General features: G+C 49.3%; 2 protein-coding genes across 2 annotated transcripts in view; both read right to left on the reverse strand.

Annotated features, from left to right (window-relative positions):
- LOC116841370 overlaps positions 1 to 23632 on the reverse strand; it is a 122599-nt gene that overhangs the window by 38830 nt on the left and 60137 nt on the right. Inside the window, exons 5-8 of the mRNA XM_032809198.1 lie at positions 14154 to 14240; positions 7467 to 13184; positions 2410 to 2514; positions 691 to 738 (exon numbers count right to left, since the gene is read on the reverse strand). Coding sequence (XP_032665089.1) covers positions 691 to 738; positions 2410 to 2514; positions 7467 to 13184; positions 14154 to 14240 — 5958 coding nt within the window. The remainder of the gene's footprint in view (positions 1 to 690; positions 739 to 2409; positions 2515 to 7466; positions 13185 to 14153; positions 14241 to 23632) is intronic.
- LOC116841366 lies at positions 19988 to 23609 on the reverse strand. Its single transcript, XM_032809189.1, has one exon. It carries the CDS (start codon positions 21168 to 21170, stop codon positions 20133 to 20135), a length of 1038 nt encoding a protein of 345 aa, XP_032665080.1. The 5' UTR covers positions 21171 to 23609; the 3' UTR covers positions 19988 to 20132.

Here is a 23632-nt window from a genome sequence, read left to right on the forward strand (position 1 = left end):
GGGGGGGGGGGGGGGGGGGCAATATCGATATACCGCAGGGAGGACACCCTTACGTGACAGGCCGCCGAAATTAATGCACGCCTACCTGTCTCACCTGGATGGATTACGGCACGAGATTACGACATGCGTTATACGTCGAAGCATGCACGCAGCAACACGTCACACATACATATATACAACACGCGCGCGCGACATGGCGCGATGAGAACTTAATTACGATTTCGCCGTTAAGAATACGCGTGCGGCTACACCCTACACTTCATTAATTTTATTACATCGTCCGTCCGTGGGGTGACTCTTTGTTAACACAACATAGATGTACTCTCGATGGCAATTTCGGTTGGTGTTGCTTATAATTCATCTCCTACATTTTCAAGTTCGTCCCCGATTCCACATTGGAACGGGCAGTCGATTAATTAACGGAAGCTTATTAATTAACGAATATTCTCTCGTCGTCTGGTAAATATTCGAAAATGTGAGCTAAATATTATCGAGAGTATATCGTAGGATTAAATAGTATTGTTCAAACATCCACATACATACATGTGAAATACATGTGAAATACGCGCAACGACGACAAAAATTGAAACTTGATTAGTCTCTCTCGCGCGCATGCACACACACACACACACACACACACAACATACACACACACACGTATACACCACACGGATTCTCCGACAAATTTACCTGGTTTCGCTGACGAGGCTTTAAACGTAGGGACGAACATAACGTTCTCTGAAAGCATCAAACAGCGTTTTGTCAAACAACCTGTCCTGCAGTTCCGAAGTTATTACATTCCCCCGTAACTTATACAGCGATGCTCGCTGAGGTATTGCGAAAATTGCCCGGCAATATCAAAGTGATAACAAATCGGCCACAGTGTTTTTCTTTTCAAGGAACAATTTCCCGAAAGCCAAACCGCTCACCGTCAGTGCGGGGCACCCCGATGCTTATCACGAGTCAACGTTAACATTGCGCGACGCGAAACCCTTCTCCATTATACGTCGCGTCCGATACCGTCTCGGGTGCTCTTCAGAGTTACTTTCACGATGAGCCCGCAATTCATTAATATAAAAGCGACCTTAATGAGCTGCCATGAGACGGCCGCGGAGAGAAGGACAAAGCGAAGTGGATCGCTTTATTCCTCGACATGTTAAATGTCAGCACGGCGACACGCCCCGAAAGTTGATTTTGACTTCGCGATCACTAGCGAAGGCCGCTAAATTCGCCCGAGCTCCGCGATAAGTCTCAACACTGAGGGACGTCATGCCGTTTTCAAATTGAATTCCCTCCGCCGCCACTTGGACATCCACGCGCGTCGTTCGAGATTTCCCCGCGAAACTTGCGATTATCCGCAAGAATCCGTCGTTCTCCGGGAAATCGCGGATACGCGAGTGTCGATCGTTCTTACGACTGCGAGGAACTACCTGTTGAGAGAATCCCCGAACGCCTATTTTGCTGATTTCGTCACACGTTTATTCGACAATACGCCGACGATGTCGCAGTAGATCACTCACTTTTCTCCAACATCGTCACTTTACGAGTTTAACGCTTCTTTTTCTTCTCTCTCTCTCTCTCTCTCTCTCTCTACTCCTTCTGTCTCCTTTTGCACAACGCGGCGACTTTGTGTTTCCACGGGACAGCCTCTCGGCAACGAGGTACGGGAAAGTACGGTAGGTGCCAACCGACTGAGGCGTCGCGACGCCGACGAGGCTCGACGCCGTGCCGCGCCTCCTGCTCGCGTCGCTTACTACGCCGACGTCGACGTCGTTTTATATACAATTTCGAATTCACCGTCAGCCAACGTTGCTGAATACATACGCACGCATCGGAGAATCGTTTCATCAAACGCCAGCAGATATTCCGAGTACTGCGAGTATCTTCTCTAGGATCCGATCTTAATTGGCGAACGCCTGTACATCGTGGATATTTGCCATTAAGATTATTAATTATATTCTATTGCTATTAAATCACTATTTCATATATATTATTCTCTATAAAATCACCCATTCAGAGTAATTTCCGAAGCAAAATATCCAGAAAATCTCATAAAAGCTGCCGTTGATTCCTTTGGTATCGCCCTCCTTTGGGTCTCATTATCACGCCAGTTATATCGCTATTACTGTTAAATTACTATTTTATTCAAATAGAATCACGTTCCACTCGACGCAATTTCACTAATTGCATGGAGCAGAAGAGCATCCAGAGGCTACAAATTTAATAAAGACTCTGATTCGTCCCGAAATATATTCGTCTCCGAAATTTCTTTGGTATCGCTCTCTTTCGTGTTTCCGGTGTCAAGCTGATTATATGTCACGTGATTTTCGATCGCAGAACATCAGGAGATAATCTTACAGTACTATCGTAATGCATGCTATCAATGATCAAGCGGAACGGCGAACGCACCTTGTTCAAGTAGAAATCCCCGGCCGAATCTCAAAGCTTTGTCAATCTCGTGCAGCAGATCGCTCTCACTGTCTCGTCCCTTTGCAGCGACATTGCGGCCACTCCCTTTGATTAAAAAAGCATGCCCACATTCACCAAAAAAAAAAAAAAAAGAACTAAAAAAAGGGCGGTGCGATAAATTGACTTTGAACGACGCGTAATGGTAACATTAGCGAGAGAGCCGTTAGAGAGATGTTAGAATGAAAAACGAATAGAGAAATTGTTGCGACTTCTGAGTGCTCATTTCTTCTCTTTTCTTCGTTCTTTTTTTTTTTTTTTTTAGTTGCAACGAAGGGTCAATTTGTCGATTGATACGCGAGCTGGCGAAGAGTCGGCTGAGGCGGATATCTAAATTCGCACATACAGCTCCGGCGGAACGCGCGCTGCGGCTAAACTTTCATGCTAAACTTAGAATAGAAAATAAACGTGCGCTTCGGTAACCGCGCCGAAAGGTTCACGCGACTTACGAAATACAAATAATCGTAGCGAGTTAATAATAATAATAGGCGAGAGCGCGATATCGGCCGCACGGTCGCGGCAAGATAACAATGTGAGCTCGACGATGTGACACCGGGCGTGACCTACATGGAACTTCAATTATTACGTATAATCGTGTTTACAGAAAAAAAACACAAAAAATCTCAATTTTCGCGCTGTCGTTAATCGTTGAAATGTTCGACGAGACACGCGCTCTCGCTGCAGCTCGCGCGACCTATTTGCACAGCTCTGATATTAAATAGCATTCGCAAACAAGCAAATAGTTGAAAAAGAAGGAAGAAAAACTGAAAGAGCGGCGTGCGATGAAGGGGCGAATTTCGGCCGGATGAGATAGTGACGTGACGATCAATTTCACTGCTGAATTTGCGACAGGAGAATCTGATAACTATTTACACGTGAACTGACTAGTTCGAGCATCAATGATACAGATTTCTCGAAGCTTTTAGAGGAGGCACTTAGGAACGAAAGAATAGGTAATAATTCTCGGGATAACAAGAACTGCGATTATTCATCTATCGTTGCTCTTTCTCTTTTTCTCTCGCTTTCTCTCTGAATCTGTTTTTCCCCTTTTCTAATACGAAATTGATAATTATTTCGATAATGTATGTTCTCTTTCCTTCTCAATTTGTAAACACGTGTTAGCGACTCGTCTTTACAATGAGAGAAAAAATACTCGAAAAATAAAAGACATTTATTTGCTGGATACCAATAACATGTTTACTGGAATCTGAATTTATGCGCTTAAATAGGGTAAACTCGGGTATTATGGCCATACCGGAAAGATGGTTATAAGTTACAATTTCTCTAATAATTGCAAAACATTGCGTTTGTATAATCAATCACAAAGATAATCGGTATTTATCGTAGTATGTGAGTACATTTCTCGAAATAGTAAGATTATGAATATTATACTATATTCTTATTTTCCACTACCTGTAAAATTTCTCATGTGTCCACTAAAACTTGCTGTAACGTCGAATAAATTACAATTAAGTTATCGCAATCAACGTTAGATACATAAAGCAGGTATATAAATTGTAATATAACATGTATTTTTAATTTCGTTTTCACTATTTATTTATAAGTACTATTATAACCGTCTTTCACTCATATTTTGGGTAAGATGGCCCACTGTCATTCTAACATTTATAAAACGAAAATCGTTATATTTCAAAAATTACTTTCAATATTACAGTAATTAAATCTTATGTGCAATATGCTTTGATCAAAAATTTAGAATGTAAGTTTTGTAATAGAGGTTTCTATTTTATGTTATATTTTTCACAAATAATATATATTAAATAGCCTATACTGAAATAAATATGTCAAATTATGTTTTTTTCATTATTTTATAAAATAATAGGTACAGAATTTTAAACATAAAATATGTATGGGTCATCTAATCCTTATGGCTATCTTGTCTTAAAAATTTAGGTAAGATGGCCAATGCTCATGTTTTGATATTTTTGTAATAAATAATTTCACTGAAGTATTTCCCTTTTAACTCTGATGTTATGTAGTGTAAGCTTCAGTGAAGTAGTGCCAAACACTATTAAGAAATAACAATAAGAAATGTATTTTTTTTGCATGTTAAAAAAATATAGCTATCTTATCCGAGTTTACCCTAGAATAAACAGTAGTTTTCACACAAAATTGATTTCAGGAAAATTTACATTTTTTTTCACGTAAAGGAAACTTTTTCTCGAAGTAAAAAAATATATATATATATATTGTTGCAAATAACTAATGCCCATCGAATAAATATTTCTCATTTCTTACATGTTCTTTCTCTCAGAGTACTTTCATTTTTGTGTACCATTCTGTTTACACTGGAAGGTGTACAAACCCTACCCTAGGGCGCTAAATATAAATCTATCTGCCTATCTGTCATCGACGACAGCTCGAGTATGTAGACAGACAATTCGCAGCGGGCAAGTTTCTTTCGGACGACGGCGACGCGACGAAAGTAATCTCAGGATGCGTGCGGACGAGCAGGCCAGTAGGCCACATAACGCGGGTGATTCAAAATAGCCGAAAACAAGACGGTGGTTCCGCCGAGATGGCGGACGCGTCCTACGAGCGCGGTGGCCTATTTCTCGCCAGGGGGCTTATATTTAGATTTACATCCTCGAATGAATCACGAGAGAGCTGCAGCGCACGACGGCTCTATCGTGACGATTGCTAGACATAGAAGAGGAGTGAGCCGCGATCGCTCTTCCTCCCACAGTCGCGGTATCACCTGACCCTGACGGATAGGTCGTGTGCGTTATCAGGCCAGACTTGCTTGAGAAACTTTATCAAGTGGAATTCGTTGACAGGTTCAAACGAGATCGCGCCCGTCACGTCGCGCGAGTGAATCGTGGATTTTAATATCGCGGAGAAACGGGGGCGCGCGCGCACAGGAGACGAAGAATCGCTCTGTGACGACGCGACACTTGGATGAAGTATTCCGTAACTAATTGGCACGACGAGAGGGCGGGAGGGAAGAGGGAGAGGGACGCGAACACAACGTGACGCAATTCGCGATGGCCTCCGAGCCACCGTGCTGATATTCGTTATCGCGCGCAAGATGTCGCGGTTCGTTATACGCTCACGCGAGCGCGGACGAGACTTGAAATGTTAATACAATAATTAATACAATAATTTTCCATCTTGTGTGCGCCGCACCGACCGACCGATCGATCGCCGCGGACGAATAAATGTCAAAATATTGCACGAGCGTGTCGATCGCGGTATATTTGCGCGTTGCAAAATGTTAAACTGCATTTCGCGCCTCGCGGCGCGAAAACTCCACGCTCGGGAGGCGAACGCTCGTTAATTAAAAATGCACGCGAATACGCCGTACTCATTAACGTCGTGCTCGCGCGTCGCTCTTACGATGAAATTTATTATTTGCAGCGCGAGATCTATTTTGCCCCGTCGTGATATCAAATATTAGTCGAATTTATAGGACTGAAACAATTACGCATACCGACTTATGTCAAAGTGATTTCATTGCTGCACGCGCTCACTCACCCGTCTCTCTCTCTCTTTCTCTCTTTCTTTCTGTTTCTCCTCTGTCTCTTCTCCTCCTTCCCTCTCTTTCTCTTTCTCTCTCTCTCCCTCTCTCTCTCTCTCTCTCTCTGTTTCCATCTTTATCGCCGGGAACTAATTTCGCTATCGCGAAGTTGTCTGAGAAAACGTATTTAAGACAGTAATGAGATTTCGTTTCGTTGCCGCGTATCGCTGTCATTAAGAAAGTTTGTTTACGCCGACGGCTAAAGCAAGATCCAGCGACGACGACGCCGTGCGTCTAAGCACGCTTGATCTTTCGGAAAATCTCAACTATTTCATTCACGACCTTGTTGAACCAACGTCAGATCGCTCACGCGAAATTGCCGCTCACGATCCTCGTGTACGTGTGCCCCGTGTGATTGACCAGTGTGATCGGCCATTAATCGATAAAAATTTCCTTTAACTAAAATAATCGGCTAATCAATCATCCAAATTAATCAAACATCATATGTAAAATTGCAAACAATTTCATCGTTTGATTTCATCGACTTACCCAAAAGGTAACCTCCGATTTCTTTCTAATTTGGCACAAATCGCCAAATTCGAGATTCGAACAATTTTTAATTAATTTAGCACAGATTAAAAATATCTCGATTGAAATCTTGGCTAAAGAAATTTAGAATGGTTCGTGTCTCAGCTATACCGATTTTGTTAAAATTATTTAATTTTTTTATATTCAATTTTATTTCTTATACATTATTGTTGTTGATGATAGGAGTGAGAACATTAAAAAGTTTTAAACTGCCCGTGAAACTCGAAGTGGGCCAAAATGAAAAAATACGACTTCAATATTTTTTGTACTTCTATATTTGTGCCAAATTAGAAAGAAATCGCAGTGTAACTTTTGGGTAGATTTACTTGTTAGTATTCCAAAAGAAATATAAATGTTTTAAATTTTGATCCCTTTTTGAAAAAAATTCGTAAAAATTTTTCTTTCTATTTCTCGACCATCTGAAGAAAGATCTCCCCTTAATTTCATCAATCGAATAAATTACCAATTACTCGAGACTACATATATGACGATTTGCCGACTATTTCAATCAAAGGAAATTTTAATCAGTCAATGCCAACACTGATCTCGTTTCAACGCGAAGATTGATCCATCGATTGTGAGAGGAACAATCAGAATGAACATGAACGAAAAATTGACGATTTGTTCGCCCCATCCGCTTCGTCCGGCTTCAGCCTCTCTTCTAGCGTACTCGGCGCCAGGTGGATAGGTGGACAATTAGCATAATATCATCAACATCGTTAGTGACGACAAACACTAGGCATCTACGGACGGCATCATCGCGTAGGATGCGCGAGCGCTACGTATTAGTGGTTGTTACAGGGGTCGCCTCGTCGGGACATCCTCGGGCAAGGAGCCATCTCGAACAGCCATCAACCATCGGCATCAATCTCGCAACACGACGAGCAACACAGCAATCCATCGCCCATTCGCCGTAACTCACCGCCCTCGGTGCCGTCGTCGTCGGTCATCGTCGAGATCTTCAGGAACTCCCGCAGGTGTTTCGGCAGCTTCCGAGCGTCCTCGAGTTCCTTGCCATCGATCAGACACTTAGCCTTGATCACCGTGCGGTTCCCCCGACGTTCCTCCTCCTCCTCCTCCTCCTCCTCCTCCTCCTCTTCGCGTTCCGTTCCGTTCTCGTCGAGATCGATTCCGAACTTGCTGAGCCGGCTACGCGCCTTCTCGATGAATTCCTTCGCCATGGCGCTCATGCCGCTCGATTCGCCGTTTACCTTGCGGATGTCCTCGTGAGAACTGATTTTCACGACCTTGTGATTCTTCCGCTCCTGCCGCTCCAGCACTTTGTGCACATACTCGTCGTACATTCGTTGGCGAAACGCCTCCCCGTTGGTCGGCAACGTCGAAAGTTTCTTCGCCGCGACGTTCTTGCGAACGCTCGACCGCGTCGCGTTCTCGGCAACCTCGGTGGCAGTGTTCCTCGGTGTCTCCGTTGCCGGAGTTTCCGCGCGACGCTTGTCAGCGTTGTTCTCGCGAGACTTGGGCGCCACGTTCTTCGGTGCTCTTGCCGCTCCCTTCCCGCTGATCACGTGGTGCTCTTCGTGCTCGATACTCTCCGAGGACTCTTCCTCGTGTACACCGTTCTCGTGGTGCACCTTCCTGCGGAACTGTCGACTACCCGCCTTGTCGATGGTCTCCGTGCGATCTTTCTCCACTCTCCGTGACTTCTCTCGCCAGCTTTCCGCCTGGACCTCCGGCGGCTCGCTCTTCTTCTCGGAGGTGAGGTGATTTTCCTCGGGAAGTCCTCGGCACTCCTCTGGTTTGCTCCGCGCACACTCTTCGCCCGTCGTCGTATCGTCGCGCAGCTCGATCGGGATTTTGCGTTCACGCGCGGAAGTCTTCTGGCCGGTTTTCCCCGGCATTTCCTCAGGAATATCGATGAGGGGCGATTTCTTCGCGTCGTCGCATCGTCGCGTCCGACGAACGTGCGTTTGCAGCTCCTCGAAAGCCTTTCTCTCCTCTTCCTCGGCCAATATCACGTTCTTTAGTTGCTCCTCCAACATCTCGATATACTTGAGTTGCTGCGCGAAGTACTCCTGCGGCAGAGAGCCCCTCTTGTCGCCATCGAGCCGTCGCGACGTCTCCGTCTGCAGCTTCTTCAGCTTGTCCATGATCTCCGCGGCTGCTACGTGCTTGAGCTTCTCCGCCGCCGTCTCGTGGCCCCGCCGTGGCTCCAAGTGGCTTCTCGGCGGATTCTGATCGAAGATGCTCGTGGTGTCGATGCACGACCTGTCCACCGTAATCGTGCGCTTCGGCAAGGGTGGCACTTCCAACTTATCGTCGATCAACGCCGGGTTCACGTGCTTGCCAGGGTCGACCGTTCTCCAGGGTGGTGTCCTCTTGCCGGCGTCCATCGCACCGCCCGACGATCGATCGACAACGGCGCTGCTGCTCGGCGCGATCGAGCTCCTCGCGAACGAGCCGGACGCGTCTGGTCGACGCGGTTTCGAATCGCGAGCTATCGCGGCATCGTTCGACGATGGCCGATGGCCGCCGACGCACCGTGTCGCAATCCTAGACTGATCTCCTTGAGCCACGTGACTCGGCTTATCGTCGCGTCCAGCCTCGTCCCCCGCCGCCGCCAAGAATAGCTCGTCCGCGGCGGCGCTCCGGCAATCATATCTAGCCTGATTCAAGCAGTCGCTCAAACGAGCGGCCTTGAGACGCTGCTCTTGACCCCCGAAAGTGCACCGATTCGAGGACTCGCCGTTCATTATCTTCGAGCGGCGATCCGCGAGCGGACCGTTCCGAGAAACATTCACGTCGGCGTGCTCCTTGATGATCTCCAGCAGCCTGTTGCTCGACCTGCCGACAGTGTCACGTTGAAGGGCGCGCGCGGGTGGCTCGGGTGACTCCTTGGCGTCGTCGTCCCCTTGGTCGAGGGAGGAGGACGCCATCGGGCGCACCTGCACCCGGTACTGCGGCAGAGGGACACACTGCGGCTGTTCCTCGCGGTAGCTGTACCGATTCAAGAATTTCCGATGGAGATCCAGCAAGGCGTCGGCGCTCGCGCGCCCAGACGTGGCCTGTTGGGACGGCGACAGGCAGACCAACAGTCTCGGGTCCTCCGACGTGGAGAGGCCTCGCCAACGGTGCCCCATCTCTGTCTCGGACTCTGATAAACGAGTCTCAATATTAACGTTCTCTGGCAACAATTTAGCGCACTCTGAAACAGCGTTTTCAAGGTCGTTAGGTGGCGGCTCGCTCCCACGCGTCGCTTTCGTTAGTCCGGCCGCGCCGCGCGGCCGTCGATCAATCACTCCATGCGGGTTTAATCGGGCGTTATCGCGACGAGCGCTCGGCACGCTACTCACAAACCTCTGCAGCGTCCGCAGGCTCTCGAAGATGTCGAGTCCCGGCGTCGTGGCGATCTCACCGATCACTCGCGGCCCGAACGGCAGCGACAGGATCTTCTTCACGCAGAGCTCCCTCAAGGAGGACGGTTGCGCGCTCGTGAGACTTAACGGCGATGAGTCTTCAAAGACTCGCGTTCTCGCGGACATGTCCTCGTCGTCGGTCTTGAACGGCGTGTAGCGAAGGTCCTCCACGGGCGAGTAAGGAACCGGCTGCGGCGACTCGGAGCTCTCCCCCGACACGTCGCCAGCGGCGAGTCCTCCTCCGTTCTTCAGCAGGGTCAGCTTCCGTTTCAGGGACTCGTCCGGCTCCTCCTGAGAATCGTCGCTCTTCGTCTCTCGGATGATCGCGTTGACGTCGGTCAGCGACGTCTCCTCCAGCGGACAGTGCTTCACGGTGCTCTGGGATGCGTCGGTGCTGCTCGTCGACGAGTCGTGCCCCTGAAGGTCCGCCGGCTCGCTGCTCTCCGGCGAGGGATTCGCCGCCGCGACGTCCGCCGCCCGTCGGAAACTCGCCTCGTCGTCGTCGTCGGACGAATTCCTCGCGTCGCTTCGCCGGGAGGAGCTGTGCGTTTCTTCGCGCCTCTCCTCGTACTTCTCCTCGCGCCTCGACTCCCACGTCGAATACTTGGAATCGCGAGGACCATTGCGCTGGTTAACATTCGAGCTCTCTTCGCGTCGCTCAATTATCCTCGTCTCCGACGTCTCGCTCTTCACTGTCCGCTCGTGACGGTATCTCGACATCGACTTCTGGCCATCGTTCTCCTCCTCTTCCCCGAGCTTCCGCTCGTGCTCTCTTGCGCCCGATGGAGCCCGATGAAACACCGATGAGTTATTCTCCACTGAACAACTCGGATGCGCGTGCGACTTATCGTCGCCCTTCGTCGTTTGTCCGGCCATCGCGCTCGCGTCTCGGTTCGCCTTCGGAGACCCTTTTTCGAAGTTCTCCTCGGCCGAAGGACACTCGCACGGCTCGTTCTCGTCCACCTGTCGGCTGTCCGACCTGTCGGCGTCTCGCTCAACCAAACGCTGCGCCGTCGATGCAGCGGACGTCACGAGCCGCTTCCCTTTCTCGCAAAGCGTTATTTCCGTGCTGGCCGTGCTTGGCAGCGCGACGCCGAGCGTCCCGGCGTCGCGAATACCCGATGACGCGATCGGCGGACCGCCCGCGCCCGAAGCTTCCGCGGCATTCCTCGTCGTTGAGGTGGTGTCCACTAATTTCACCTGCCTCGCGTGGCCTCGAGGCATCTCATCGACGCAAACGATACTCGAGGAGCCACGCGGGAAACCGCGAATCTCATCTGCGCGAGTCCGAGGCCGCTGGCCGGACCTCGAGAAGCTTCCGCCTCCTCCGGAAAGCTCCGATCGTCGTGGTGCTGCTCGCTCCTTCGCCACTTCGATCTCGCAACTCGCCAGTGGCTGCTGAACGTCTGCGCCGTTCAAGATGCAGTCTATTTCGAATGGCGTCGGTGGTCTCGGAGGTTCCTGGCCCAAGCTAGACGATCTCTTGGGAGGAGGTGGCGGCGGCGACGGCCGTCTCTCCTCCGACGAGGAGGTTGCTCCGTTCCGCAACGCACGAGCAACCTCGTCGGCGCTTCGTGGCGCGCCGTGATTATCGACCGCGCGCGTTTCGATCGGATCCAGACGAGGAAAATCGCATTCCTCCGATCCTCTCACCGTTTCGACTTTGATAAGCGATCTATCGTCCTCTACTCGCTTCACGTCATTCACGTCGTTTCCTGTCGAGATATTTTTTACGCTCGAGTTATTATTGACGTCTTCCTGCTCGCCGCTCGCTAATTCTTCCTCGTCAACGTCGCTCACCGCGCCGATTTCCGAAACGTCAATTCTCCCGTCGATGGGATCAGCGATGCTCGAGTCGTTTCGCTTCTCGTTCGTCGTGAGCTCCTTGGGCTCGTCAGATTCATCGTGCGACTTTGCGTTACTTCGCGGTTCGCCCATCGGTTCGCTCGTCGCGGAATCGTCTCCCTCGCAGCGATCACTCCTCGCGGCGTCGCATTCCGACGCGTCGATGTTGATCGTGATGTCGCACACGCGCCCCTCGGTCGTCTCGACCTCAGCGGGATCGACCGTCTTCTCGGTGGAGTGCCTATCCTCCTGCCGCCGATACTTACTGATCTCGCTGTTGATGAAGTCCCTGATGTGCTGCGCCTCGTCCTCCGACAGCCGCTCGCCCTCCTCCTGTATGATATCCAGAAAGTTGTTGGCGAAATGGGACTCCGAGTTGGCGCGCTTCCTCGTCTTCCGGCGCGACGCGGCAACCGTTTTCTCCGGGGACTTGGCCTCCGCCGACTTGGTCGGCGCGATCTCCCGGGACAGCTTCTCCGAGAATCTGCCGTCCTCCTCGGTAACCTCCTCGGAAAAGCTCGGCAGCTGCAGATCCTCGATGAAATTCCGCAGCTTCCTCTCGACCTCCCTCGGCATCACCGTGTCCCACATCAACGTCGCATATTCCGCTTCCGACTTGGCCAGCTTCTTCCGCGACGCGAATTGCTGCTGACCGAGCCGATTCCTCGGTTTCGATCCCCCGTGATGCTCGGCGGCGAGATCTCGCGCACCGCTCGGCTCCCTCTCCGCGTCGGACTCGATCTCGACGACGATCGTCGGTCGACCGCAGTCGGCCTCGGCGTCGCTGTCGCTCACCTCCCGAATCTCCAATCGATTCCTCGCCGTCCACTCGACGTCCTCGCCGCCGTCGCCCTCGTGCAGCAACCTCGTGCATTTGGTCCTGACGCGCTCACCGAGCGGCCGTATCGCCTCCACGGGCTCGGATATCGTCACCGTCGTCGAGTCTTTCGTCGCCTTGTCGCCGATTCCCGTCTCCAGGATACCCACCCCGGCGATGTGGCCGATCGTTGCCTCGAGGGGCAAACTGCTGATCGTCGTGATCTCGACTATTCGCGGGCAGGACGATCGCAGCTCGATCTTCTCGATCCTGCGTCGCTCGTCCGGCCGGGATCGGCACGATCCTGCGCCGCGATCCTCGCTCGCGACGACAAGATCGCCACTCTCCGGCGTCGCGGAGTCGTCTTCGGTCGTCCTCGAGTCTTCCTCGTCGTTGACGCGCTCGCTGCTCGCCTCGTTCATCGCCTCCGGAGTCTCCTCCGGCCGCATCTCCCGTCTTTCGTCATTCCGCGGAGATTCCGCGACGACGACCGGCCGCTGCGCCCGCCGGCGATTCCGGTTCCTGCGGCCGCGGCTGCGGTTGCGCGCGTTCCCCTGCGGCATCGCGGCGTCCTCCGCGGCGTCGGTCACGTAGCCTGACGGCGTGTCGCGACGTCCTGCGATGTCGCGAATTCGTGGAGAGATCCTCGGGACGAGAGAGAGAGACGCGCGCTCGCGAGACTCTCCACCTGCTCCTCCTTCTCCTCACTCGCACGCGGAAGATCCCCTCGCGAAACTGTATAACTTTCCCGGTCTCCACTTTCCGCAGACGGTTCGCGCGGTTTCGCGCGCGTCTCTAGCCCTAAGATTTGCTACGCGCGCTCGCCCACTCGCGGGCGATTTTTTTCAGCGCATTCGGCGCATTCTCGCGTTTAAGGACGACACCTCGCTACGATCCTCGTTGCGTTCCGGACGGAAGAGGAACGACGGGATTTCAAAGTTTCCCGCTGCAGCGCGAGGTCGCGTTTCGTAGGAAATTGCAGCTGCTATCCCTCCCGCGAATTTCTACGGGACACGAATCGCTGTCGGCTTTGACTATGAGGCAAACAAGATTATTAGAATGAAACAACGTTCGGGAAGATGTGAGGCTTAAGGACGCTCTCTGGGAATTTATCCGAAGACCGGAATGGAATATATTTCCTTTTTTTCAAGATGATTGTGCTCACTTGAATATCCTACGAGCATTCAAGCGTTTGAATCCTCGAGCGCAACCAACGCGACAACTGCCTTCTTCGCCGTCGGCACTTTGATTACGGCTCTATTCTCGTTATGATACACTTCCCGTTTTACCTAGTCCGCGTCCGGCTTTCTTCTCTGCGCGACGCGATTCGAGAGGCTTTTAAAGAAATCGCCTCAGACAATCGCAATCGTAGGATAACTCTTGATAAAGAGAAAAAAAAGAGTAAGAGAGAAAGAGAGAGAGAGAGAGAGAAATGGAACAGTATATATATATATATATATATATATATATATATATATATATATATATATATATATACAGTGTTCCAGCGATCATGCAAATAAGCGTGGTCCAGCCCAGCATTCCAAGTATATATCCGTCTTTTGTCGATATCGAGAACTCTTACCTTTCTTAACGTCGCTTGGTTGTTCGCCGGGACAGTTCTTCAGAGCACCGTTCGGATTGGCGTAACTGTGGTCGACTTTTGTGTCATCTGAAAGAAACGGTTGGACGTTGCGGTGAGTGGAGCGTATCTCGGGAGAGCGACTCGCTCTTTACTTGCAATTAATCGAGACACTATACGCTAATTCATGCGACAATCGCGAACTGCTGTTCCAAGACCTCAGACGGTGCGTGACGCGGGCGTGATCCTCCCGGGGGTCCTTTCCTCTCCGCGTTCGTCTCACGCGGCGCATCGACAAGCGAGACCCGTGCGAATCGGCGCGAAATCGCGCAACTTATAGTGACATCGTCGAGAACGCGCGCAGCAAACGAGAGAGAAGCGCCGCGACAGGGCCTCGCGACATCGCGCGCGCAGCGAGAGCGCGTTAAATTTAGGCGAGAATCCCGACGACGCCCATGTTAAACGTCAACCACCCGCGCGAATCAGTGGCACGACCTGCTGCAGGGTTCGTGAATCGCGATTATGCACTGAGCACACGAACGGGGACCCGCCACCCACGAAACACGCTCGCTTCCCCACTCGCCTTAGTGCGGGCAGTCACGTGTTTTCGTCCACCTACTCTCCTCTCCTCCCCCCGCACGTGTGCGCGACTCCACGTCGATCCAGGTGAGCTCGTATCGCGCACACACGCGCACGATTACGTGTGGCGGAGCGAACATTCAATTCCGCCGTCACTCTCGCCAATTTGCGATATCGCGCCGAAAATTCGACGTTTGGACGTCGCGTTCGGAGCAGCGTCATTCCCCCGGCCGCTCTCGGCCCGGGGCGGCAGCAACTTCGGAAAAAATCCTGCGAAGTGGAACATGTACTATTTTTCGAACGCCATGAGAGAGCGCCCGGATATATTCGCGAACGCGCGCGCATACGCGGGAACGCACGTGCGCGCGCACAAACACACACACACACACACACACACGCACGCACGCACGCACAGAGGAGACACGCGAGTGGAGGGCGCATTAGCGAACCCACACACGGAGAGAAGTGCGCGCACGTACACGCACGTCCCCTCTAGAATCCCCTCGGAATTCATGAATAGCGCCGCTTCCGAGCTGGACTTCCTTCCGAGTACACAATGCCGGCGAAGTGACTGTCGCGCGAGCGCACCCATCTATTTTCCAACACTTTTCATTGCGTCACGGCAGTCGCACGGACACACGCGTCCACGCCGCATGGGATCCGGAAGTGACGAACTTTTTATTTTATATCGCTCTTTCGTTCTTTCTCGAGCGAACGCCCTCTCGCCCGTGAAGACGAGTCGCTTAATTCGTCGACGCCCGATCGCGTCGATCGTCGAGCGGGACGAGCGTCTCCCAGAAACGGGGTGCTCCACGGGGAGGTCGTGGAAAAAATTGAAGAAAAAAAAAAGAGAGGGAGAAATGAGATCACATCACGCAGCAGGGAGTTGTAACCTTGCGGTTGCGCAACGAGAAACGCGACGACGATAAAATATATCACGTTAATTGCGTAATTGGATCGAAGGGGATTACGCGGCAGGGTTTAGGCCGCTTCTCGTACAGAAACGCGAGGTAGAAATTGAAAGCCGGGTTAGTTAGCTGCTCTCAAGGAGGCGTAATCCCACGATATTTCAAACGGACGGAAGATTCTCTTAGTCGCGCGTAACGCGATTAATTAATAAATTAAAGCCTCCTCTTAAGGCGACGCTGCAGATCGACCTAAAGTAGTTTCGTACTTTACTCTTTTCTTCTAATTGGATGCTTTTCTTCAAATTGAAAATGCTTTTACAAAGTGAATGTACAAACGAACGCTAAACAGTCGCATGAAATCAACAAAAATTTTTCATTTACCGACCTATAATGAACAATTTTTTCTTGATTTCATGCGACTGTTCAGCCATTCGTTGACGTTTGTACTTTCAACGTAAAGGCATTTTCACTCAGATGCGTCCAAATAGAAGAAAAGAGAAAATTACGTAACCGCATTATATCGGTATCCAGCATCGCCTTGAGTATCCTCGCACACCATGGAATCGGAAATTTCGCGCCGCTGTGAAACTTCTCCTCTCCGTGGAGAAGGAGTCGCACGGCGGGGCTCCGCCGGTGATTTAGAGGAAACGTTGCGAGCTACTTTCAGCCGATGGGCGAGATGGGCTCGCGTTATTCGCCACGGGCGCGTTAATACGTGCGATGCGATGGGTGCGCCCCGTCATGCCCCGAAGGTGCCAAGCCCACGTTTCCGCGGTCCGCGTCTTCTATCTTCGTCCTTCGCAGGCTGCGCCCTGCGTCCTGCGTCCGCGGAGCGAGGGAGCGAGCGCGGCCAAACCCGTCGCGAAGGATTTCCTTCGATCCCCGCTCGCCGGTTGCGCAATCGGTCAGCGTGACATATTTTATTGCCCGGCGACTCTGTCCGTTGCATAATCGATCGACACGCCATGCGACCAGACAACTGCGACCTAAGACCCGCGCCCTTGCAGCCCGCACTTTTAATAACGCGCCACTGAAGCATGGAATTTTTCACCTCGGCTCATTCATTCCTCCATTTGTTTTTCTTCTTTTTTTACGCGTGTCTTTTGTCTTTCTTCTTTTTTTACAGCGTAAGATTTTACGATATTCCTAATATGCTAAATTATGCTTTAAATGAAAACTTATAACATTTTTATTAAAATAGTTCAGATTATTTATTATATGTCAGGTTCTGATAAAAATTCCACGACGTTATTGGGTAAATTTGTGATTTCTTTACTCGAAATTTTGGGAACTTGATATGCATGGATCGCACGTTCCATCAATCGTCATCTATAAAATCACGAATAACTTGATCAACTGATGAAATCAATTGTTAATCAAATTTTGATTTTGATTGATTATATATCGATTAATAATTAATTTTATCAATCGTGATTACACGCAAAAAAAGAACTAGCTTCCAGAGCTAAAAAAATAGCTGTGGCAGATAAGATGTGTCACTCTGAATTAGGGACAGCTAATGTCGAAGCTAAATTTATTCGCTGTTAAACTTAGGCGCTACAGCGAGAAATATTAGCTGCTAGAAATAAATGACTGTAACAAATGATTGTAGCTGTAAGGCAAACTTCTTTAATATATGCATACGATAAGAAATTTAGGAATAACTGCCATTTTCTTAGCTACTTCAAATAATGTGCATTTTTAATGTCACCTAATATATTTGTATTTCATAGCGAATGCATCTTAGCTGTCATAGCCAATTCTTAGCAGTGACAGCTAAACGATTAGCCTTTTGACTAAGTTTGAATCAGCTGTTTAGCTGATACTAAATAATTTTTTTGCGTGTACATACAAGACGATTAATTTGTCTTGATTTGCCAATTATTTCGGTCAAAGAAAATTTTCAAGTAATGTCCAACACTAAGGGTAGATATTTATTTAAGCTCCGCGCGTGTTTGTGTAGACCTCAGCGTTCGACCGATATATAATTTCAAGGAGACTCGGGAAGATGGCGAGTGAGAATCGCGCTAAAGTCAACTTTCGATGATTTGCTTTCGACTCACTGCGAATCGAACGTTTCGCGCGGTCAGAACACGATTACGTTTATTATTCACGACATTTTCCGCGTGCACGGATGGCTGCTTTGGATATCTGGCGCGCGGTTTGCTCGCGCAGCGATAAAGGAACAATTTCCGTTCAAACAAGCCCGCTCGACAAACGGGGACTGCTATTTCCTGTGGCGCATTGTTCGTTCGAGGCTACGGCACTTCGCGACGTAAATCGAGTGCCGTTTCATTGGCCGTAATATCGGCGCATAAATGTCAAGCGCAAAAGCCTGTCGCGAAGAACTGCAGTATAATAATTATAGTCTCGTCGATGCAGCCTCGTTAATTTCGTCGAGGAGATGCATTGTCCGACACCGTCGCTCACGGGAAACTCTCGGCGCGACATCACGACCTTACGTAACCCGTGTGATGTAGAGAAGTTGAGTAATACTTTAGCGTTTAACAACGATAAAAAGAAAAAAGAGAAAAAAAACGACGACAGTTCGCTTCGGTCGACTGAGATTGCGAGAACTGCGAGATCGATGTGTGTGTGTGTGTGTGTGTGTGTTATCGAGCTCGAAAGCTTCGTTGCGCTCGCTGACAGCGTCGACGTGGCTCTTATATAGCCTTCGTGCATCCTCTATTTAAAGAATCGGATGCCCCTCGAAAAGCGAGCGTAATGACGCATTACTAATTGCGCCGCCTCGTTCGCAGCGGCAAGAACCGCTCATATAGACGCGATCGAGCTTCGACAGAAGCAACGTGCCGCGCGAGTCGACGTGAGTTGTATCGACGCGAGAGATACTTCGCTCGAGTTCACCGGGCTGTGCAAGTCCGCGAAGTTCCGCGACGGGACTTCGCGGACGAGCGTCGTGTGGCCATCCGGTTATTTCTCCAGCGATGCACGATGCGTCGCTTAGCGTACACTGAGAAGAAAATTTACTAAATTTCAAAAAAACGTTCGTTTAGATACAACTGTGAACATATTTGATGAATCTCGTTTGCGAGATTGTATAGAGAAAAAAATTTACTAAGTTTGGATAGAATTGTGAACATATTTGTTTAAATTAAGTAATGAATTTTTAAAATTAAAGAACAAAAATTTATATTTAAAACTCCTTTATTTAATTTAAGAAAATAATATTATATTATAATAAAAGAAGTTTTAAATATAATAATGTTATACTTAAAATGTTATACTGTAAATTAAGTAATTATTTTCTTAAATTAATTGAGAAGTTTGAAGTATAACATTATTATATTTAAAACTTCTTTTATTATAATATAATATTATTTTCTTAAATTAAATAAAGAAGTTTTAAATATAAATTTTTTTTCTTTAATTTTAGAAATTCATTACTTAATTTAAACAAATATGTTCACAATTCTATCCAAACTTAGTAAATTTTTTTCTCTATACAATCTCGCAAACGAGATTCATCCCCGACAAGGAATTTATCCCATATCAGGCCCGAATCAGGTTGATCCCAATCTGGCTTCAGTTATCTGGCTTATACAAGATGATTGGGTCCTCATAACTGATAAGGCCGTAATTATTAATAATTCTTACATAAGTCGTTAGTACGCACTGCGAATAAATATATTTTTAGATATGTTTTCTAATCTGTGCAAGAAAATGTATATTTTATTGTATGAAAAATATCTTGTATCAGAATAAGTAAATACGTTATCATCAGCATCCCCGTTCAAATATATAATCACTATTCCTTTTAAAAATGTTCTCAGTGCACGGGATAAATTTCTAGTCGGGTTGCTTCCGCTTTCCCGTTCGCGTCGCCAAGCAGTTCGTCTTGGCGCGCCCGAGATCGCTCGGCTTAGGAAGGTTCACTGTGGAGCCACGCAAAGTTCCGCGCCCCAGTTGCCTCGCAAACTCACATTCATTAAACTCATAATTGAATTACGCATTTGCTTATCGAGTTCCGATCTACGTCCACGGCGGATTACATTATTTAAGGAACGCTCGCTTGTTCACAAAATTTTACGAGGGTTTTATGAATATTTATCGGGACGACTTCTTCAACTCCTCCTCCTCCTCCTCCTCTTGTCTTTTCTTCTCCTACTATTTATCTATTTATCTATCTATCTATCTATCTACCTTTCGTGAAATTGTAATGGCACATAAGGAGCTAGCACGAATGTCTTAGTGCTATTAAATACTAATATAATTTTAATATTAATATAATTGTAGGAGGATAAAAATGTCCAATATGTCAAACGCACATATCGAAATTTTCTCTTCGACTAACGTACGCGGAGAATCAACCTTCCATACTTAGACCGATCCTTGAGTCCCAAATTTAAATATATATTTTAATTAAAATCCCAAACCCGGGATTATTTCGGTTTATCTACCTTTCTCTCTCTCTCTCTCTCTCTCTCTCTCTCTGTCCATCTTCTGTTAAATGAACAGCTCGCCCAATCGAATCTCGCTACATACCGTTCCTTGTTTCGACATCGAACATTTCCGAACTCTCGCCCAGCAGCCCGTCCCGACAAGTGTCCTTCTTCCTCGTGATCTCTGTCTTTGTGCGATTACTCGATTCCGCCTTATCGTAACGTTCACCGCCCTCCGATCCTGCCCGTTGCCCGACAGATGTTCGCTCCACCTCGTCCTTGAAACGAACGGTTTTATTCTCCCGCGCGTACGGCATCTGTTCGCCGTGGTTGCTCTTCAAGATCGGCGCCTTGACGAACAGATCGAGCATGGTCCGCTCGATCCTCAGACGTTCCTCCACGATACGGTCCAGGGTCTTCGCGCACGACCTCTCACGATCGCCGCATAAGCCGCCATTTTCACGGATCGGGCTCCAGCGGAACCCGTTGAGACGCTTCGCGTCCCGGTGCCGTCCATTCGCCACGGGTCCCTCCGGGATCGCCACGGTGTTCATACGCCTCAAGTCCAGGCTGTTCAACTTGTTCTCGAAGTTCTGCCTGGTCTCCGTGTTGCGGAAACACGGCGGCGGGTCGATGAGGAACTTGAGTGCTTCCAGGTGCTCGTAGTATTCACGCTCAAGCTGCCCGGCCCTTCTTCCGCCAGCGTCGTCTTCCTGCCCGGTGTCGTTGCCTCCCGGCGTTTCCACGCTCACGATTTCCTTCCTTAAGTAGGCTCTATTAAATGTCCTGGATATTCCCACGCGCCTCGGTCTGTCGGTCTTCGCGAGCAACTTCTTCTTCGGCCTCGGGCGTGCCTCCAGTTTGCTCCTCGCGACCGTCATCCTCGCGATCACCCGTCCTCGCCTCCACGACGCGCTGAATCGACGCACCACGCTGAGAAGCCGGGTCTTGGAGCGCGAAGAGCCAGCAGCTCTCCGCGAAGAGGCGGACTCGCCGCGGCGAGGACGTTGGCGACGGCTGGACGGCCGTTTCGTCATCACCAGCGGGTCCGTCGTCTCGTAGCTGCGTCGTCGCTGCGACTTGCGTCGCCGATGCAACGTCATTAAGCACTGAGTGCAATCGAACAACTTCATCTTGGCGTTTGTTGCAGAAGAATCGTCAATTCCCCGACTTTCCACTTTGCTTACGGTTCATCTTTTCTTCTTGTTTATTTTCATCGTTTATATACAGTCGATCGGGCCATACTCTCGCTCGAATCTCACATTGATGGTCGTTTGCGTTGAATCTCGTCGTGCTGTCGATTTATCCCGACAAATTCACCGGCGCGCTCTTTCTTTCGCCATTACGCAACCGCGCGCGAATTCATTAAGCGGCGATTCGCAACTATTGTTGCGCTGGATAATGCACGTATTGTTGACGATCGCGTCATTCACGTCATTCACGCCGGGTATCCTCGTTGTGATGTGCATTTCCTGATTGAACACTCATTGACGTCGGATGTTTACATTGATTTAAACAATTGCGCGATTGTCGAGCATCGTGTCGGCCGAAATAGCCGGGAGAATTTTGTGTCCGAAAAGTGTGTGTGTGTGTGTGTGTGTGTATACATATATCTGTCTACGTTCCATGTCTCACAGACCATCGCATCCTAATGGTAAACTCGATCGCGCGACGTGAAGTCGGTCACACAATCGTCAACGATCTTTTTCCATTGCTCGCGCGCGCGTCTCATCCCATCGAGCTCCGCCGGAAGGAAGCTCGGCTCGTAGAAGAAGGAAACACGCACGATCGCAACTCGCGCGAATTCACACGACGACGTTGCATTCCTCCTTTTTCCACTTGGCAACTACGTGACCGACCCCCGCGCAGCCTCGATCTCGCAGCCGAAATCTCCCGACGTTTCTGCCACGATCGACCGTGCGATTTGACGTTTCCGAACGAACGAACGAACGATGCGACGCGCCTCGAAATTCGATTACTCGGCGCGGCGCGCTCGACAAGGTGTTCCCCGGTACTGAGCGGGAAAGGTGGGTCGCCTCGAAAAGGAAGAAGCAGAAGAAGAGAAGAAGAGGGTCGCCCGCCTCGCGACGTAGGGGCCTTCCCGGAGAGCCGAGGGTGCGCCCGAGTTAGCGTGGAATTGCGCGTTTCTCTGTGGTGGCAGGTGTATCCCGTGTACGTGAGAGCGTACGTGCGAGCTGGGACAGGTGTGTCGCGTGTGCGTGAGGCCACGCACACGCGCGCCCTCGCCCGCCCGCTCGCTCGTCTGCGAGAGAGGCGACGCGAAGCGTGGGTATGCCTTGTCTGAATGTGCGCTGTACCGCGACGACCCAGGCAATTTGGAGAAAAGAGCCGGTAATAACGGCCCCGCTCGGATAATCCGTGTATTTATAGTCCGCGCGAGTCATACGTCGCGCTCATTAGGGCCGTCGTTATTATCCGGATGGATTCGGGGGTCGGTGAGAGCGGCCGATACGCTCGGCGATCGGGAGAGATCGGTCAAAGACGGAGGAGAGAAATCGGGAGACTGGCTCTCTCCAACAACTTCTTTCGCCACGTTCGCGCCACCCTCGCGACGAAATGACTCTTGTATCAGAGACAACGTCCATCTTTGTGTTCGGCAAAAGTGAACACTTGGTAAACGCTCAAGGCTCCTGATCGGTCAGCCGAGAATTTCGCGTTGACGATGGCGACATGATTGTAAAGGACAAAATGATCAACTGTTAGATTTATAAAGTGCAAACTATTGCAAATTAAAGAAAAGTATACTAGTCCCTCTCTAATTTATTGCACTGGTGCAAAGTTCATCGAACAGATCTAATGATGTGAACAAACGATCAGTTTTTTCCTGCAAACTACAACGTTATTACCGAATGTGATCGCCTAAAAGAAGGAAAGTGAACTGAGTAATCTTCGTTTTTCTTCGAGAAAATAAAAAGATATTCTTCCGTGTGCAAGAATCTAAAAGTATACTTCATTTACAGATAGTAATCACTAAGCGCTCACTAAGCGTTTACTTCTGCTGAACGCAGACGATTTGAGCGTTTTATGAACGCTTCAGTGATTCCCAGAAGCTAATTCCCTCGGAAAGAATCACTCTTCCACTAGCCTCGGTCGAGCACTCGACGAGGAGTTTTCGTTCGTCTTCGATGAATCGCTAATCGCGTCGATTGACGACGATATCTGGCGAATCGGAAATCCGATTAATTTGCAACAGCGAAACATCAAACTTCTGGACGCGCCGGTTTCTCCGCGGCCGCGTATCATAAAGGAACGGATCGCCATTGTCCGTCGCATTGAGATCATCAGAGATAATTAAACTACGCGCATTGTACGGCCAGTTAACTGGCAGGATTATTGTGCGCAACCGAGCCGGCAGTCATGCGTGCGGCAATTTCTGAGTCCTGCAATAATGCAACGCCACGGAACGAAAATAGGCGAATCGAACGTGTGGGATAAAAGTATCAATGCTTGGACACTAATAACATTGGTACCTAGCGCTAAGCATTCTTATTTTCTCGATTTTTAAAGACAAATATTTAAACTTCCAACATAAAAAAAAAAAATATATATATATATATATATATATATATATATA

This window comes from Odontomachus brunneus, unplaced genomic scaffold, assembly GCF_010583005.1.
Source record: "Odontomachus brunneus isolate Ranch 3 - 2012 unplaced genomic scaffold, Obru_v1 Obru_scaffold_015, whole genome shotgun sequence".
NCBI classification, from domain to species: Eukaryota; Metazoa; Arthropoda; class Insecta; order Hymenoptera; family Formicidae; genus Odontomachus; species Odontomachus brunneus.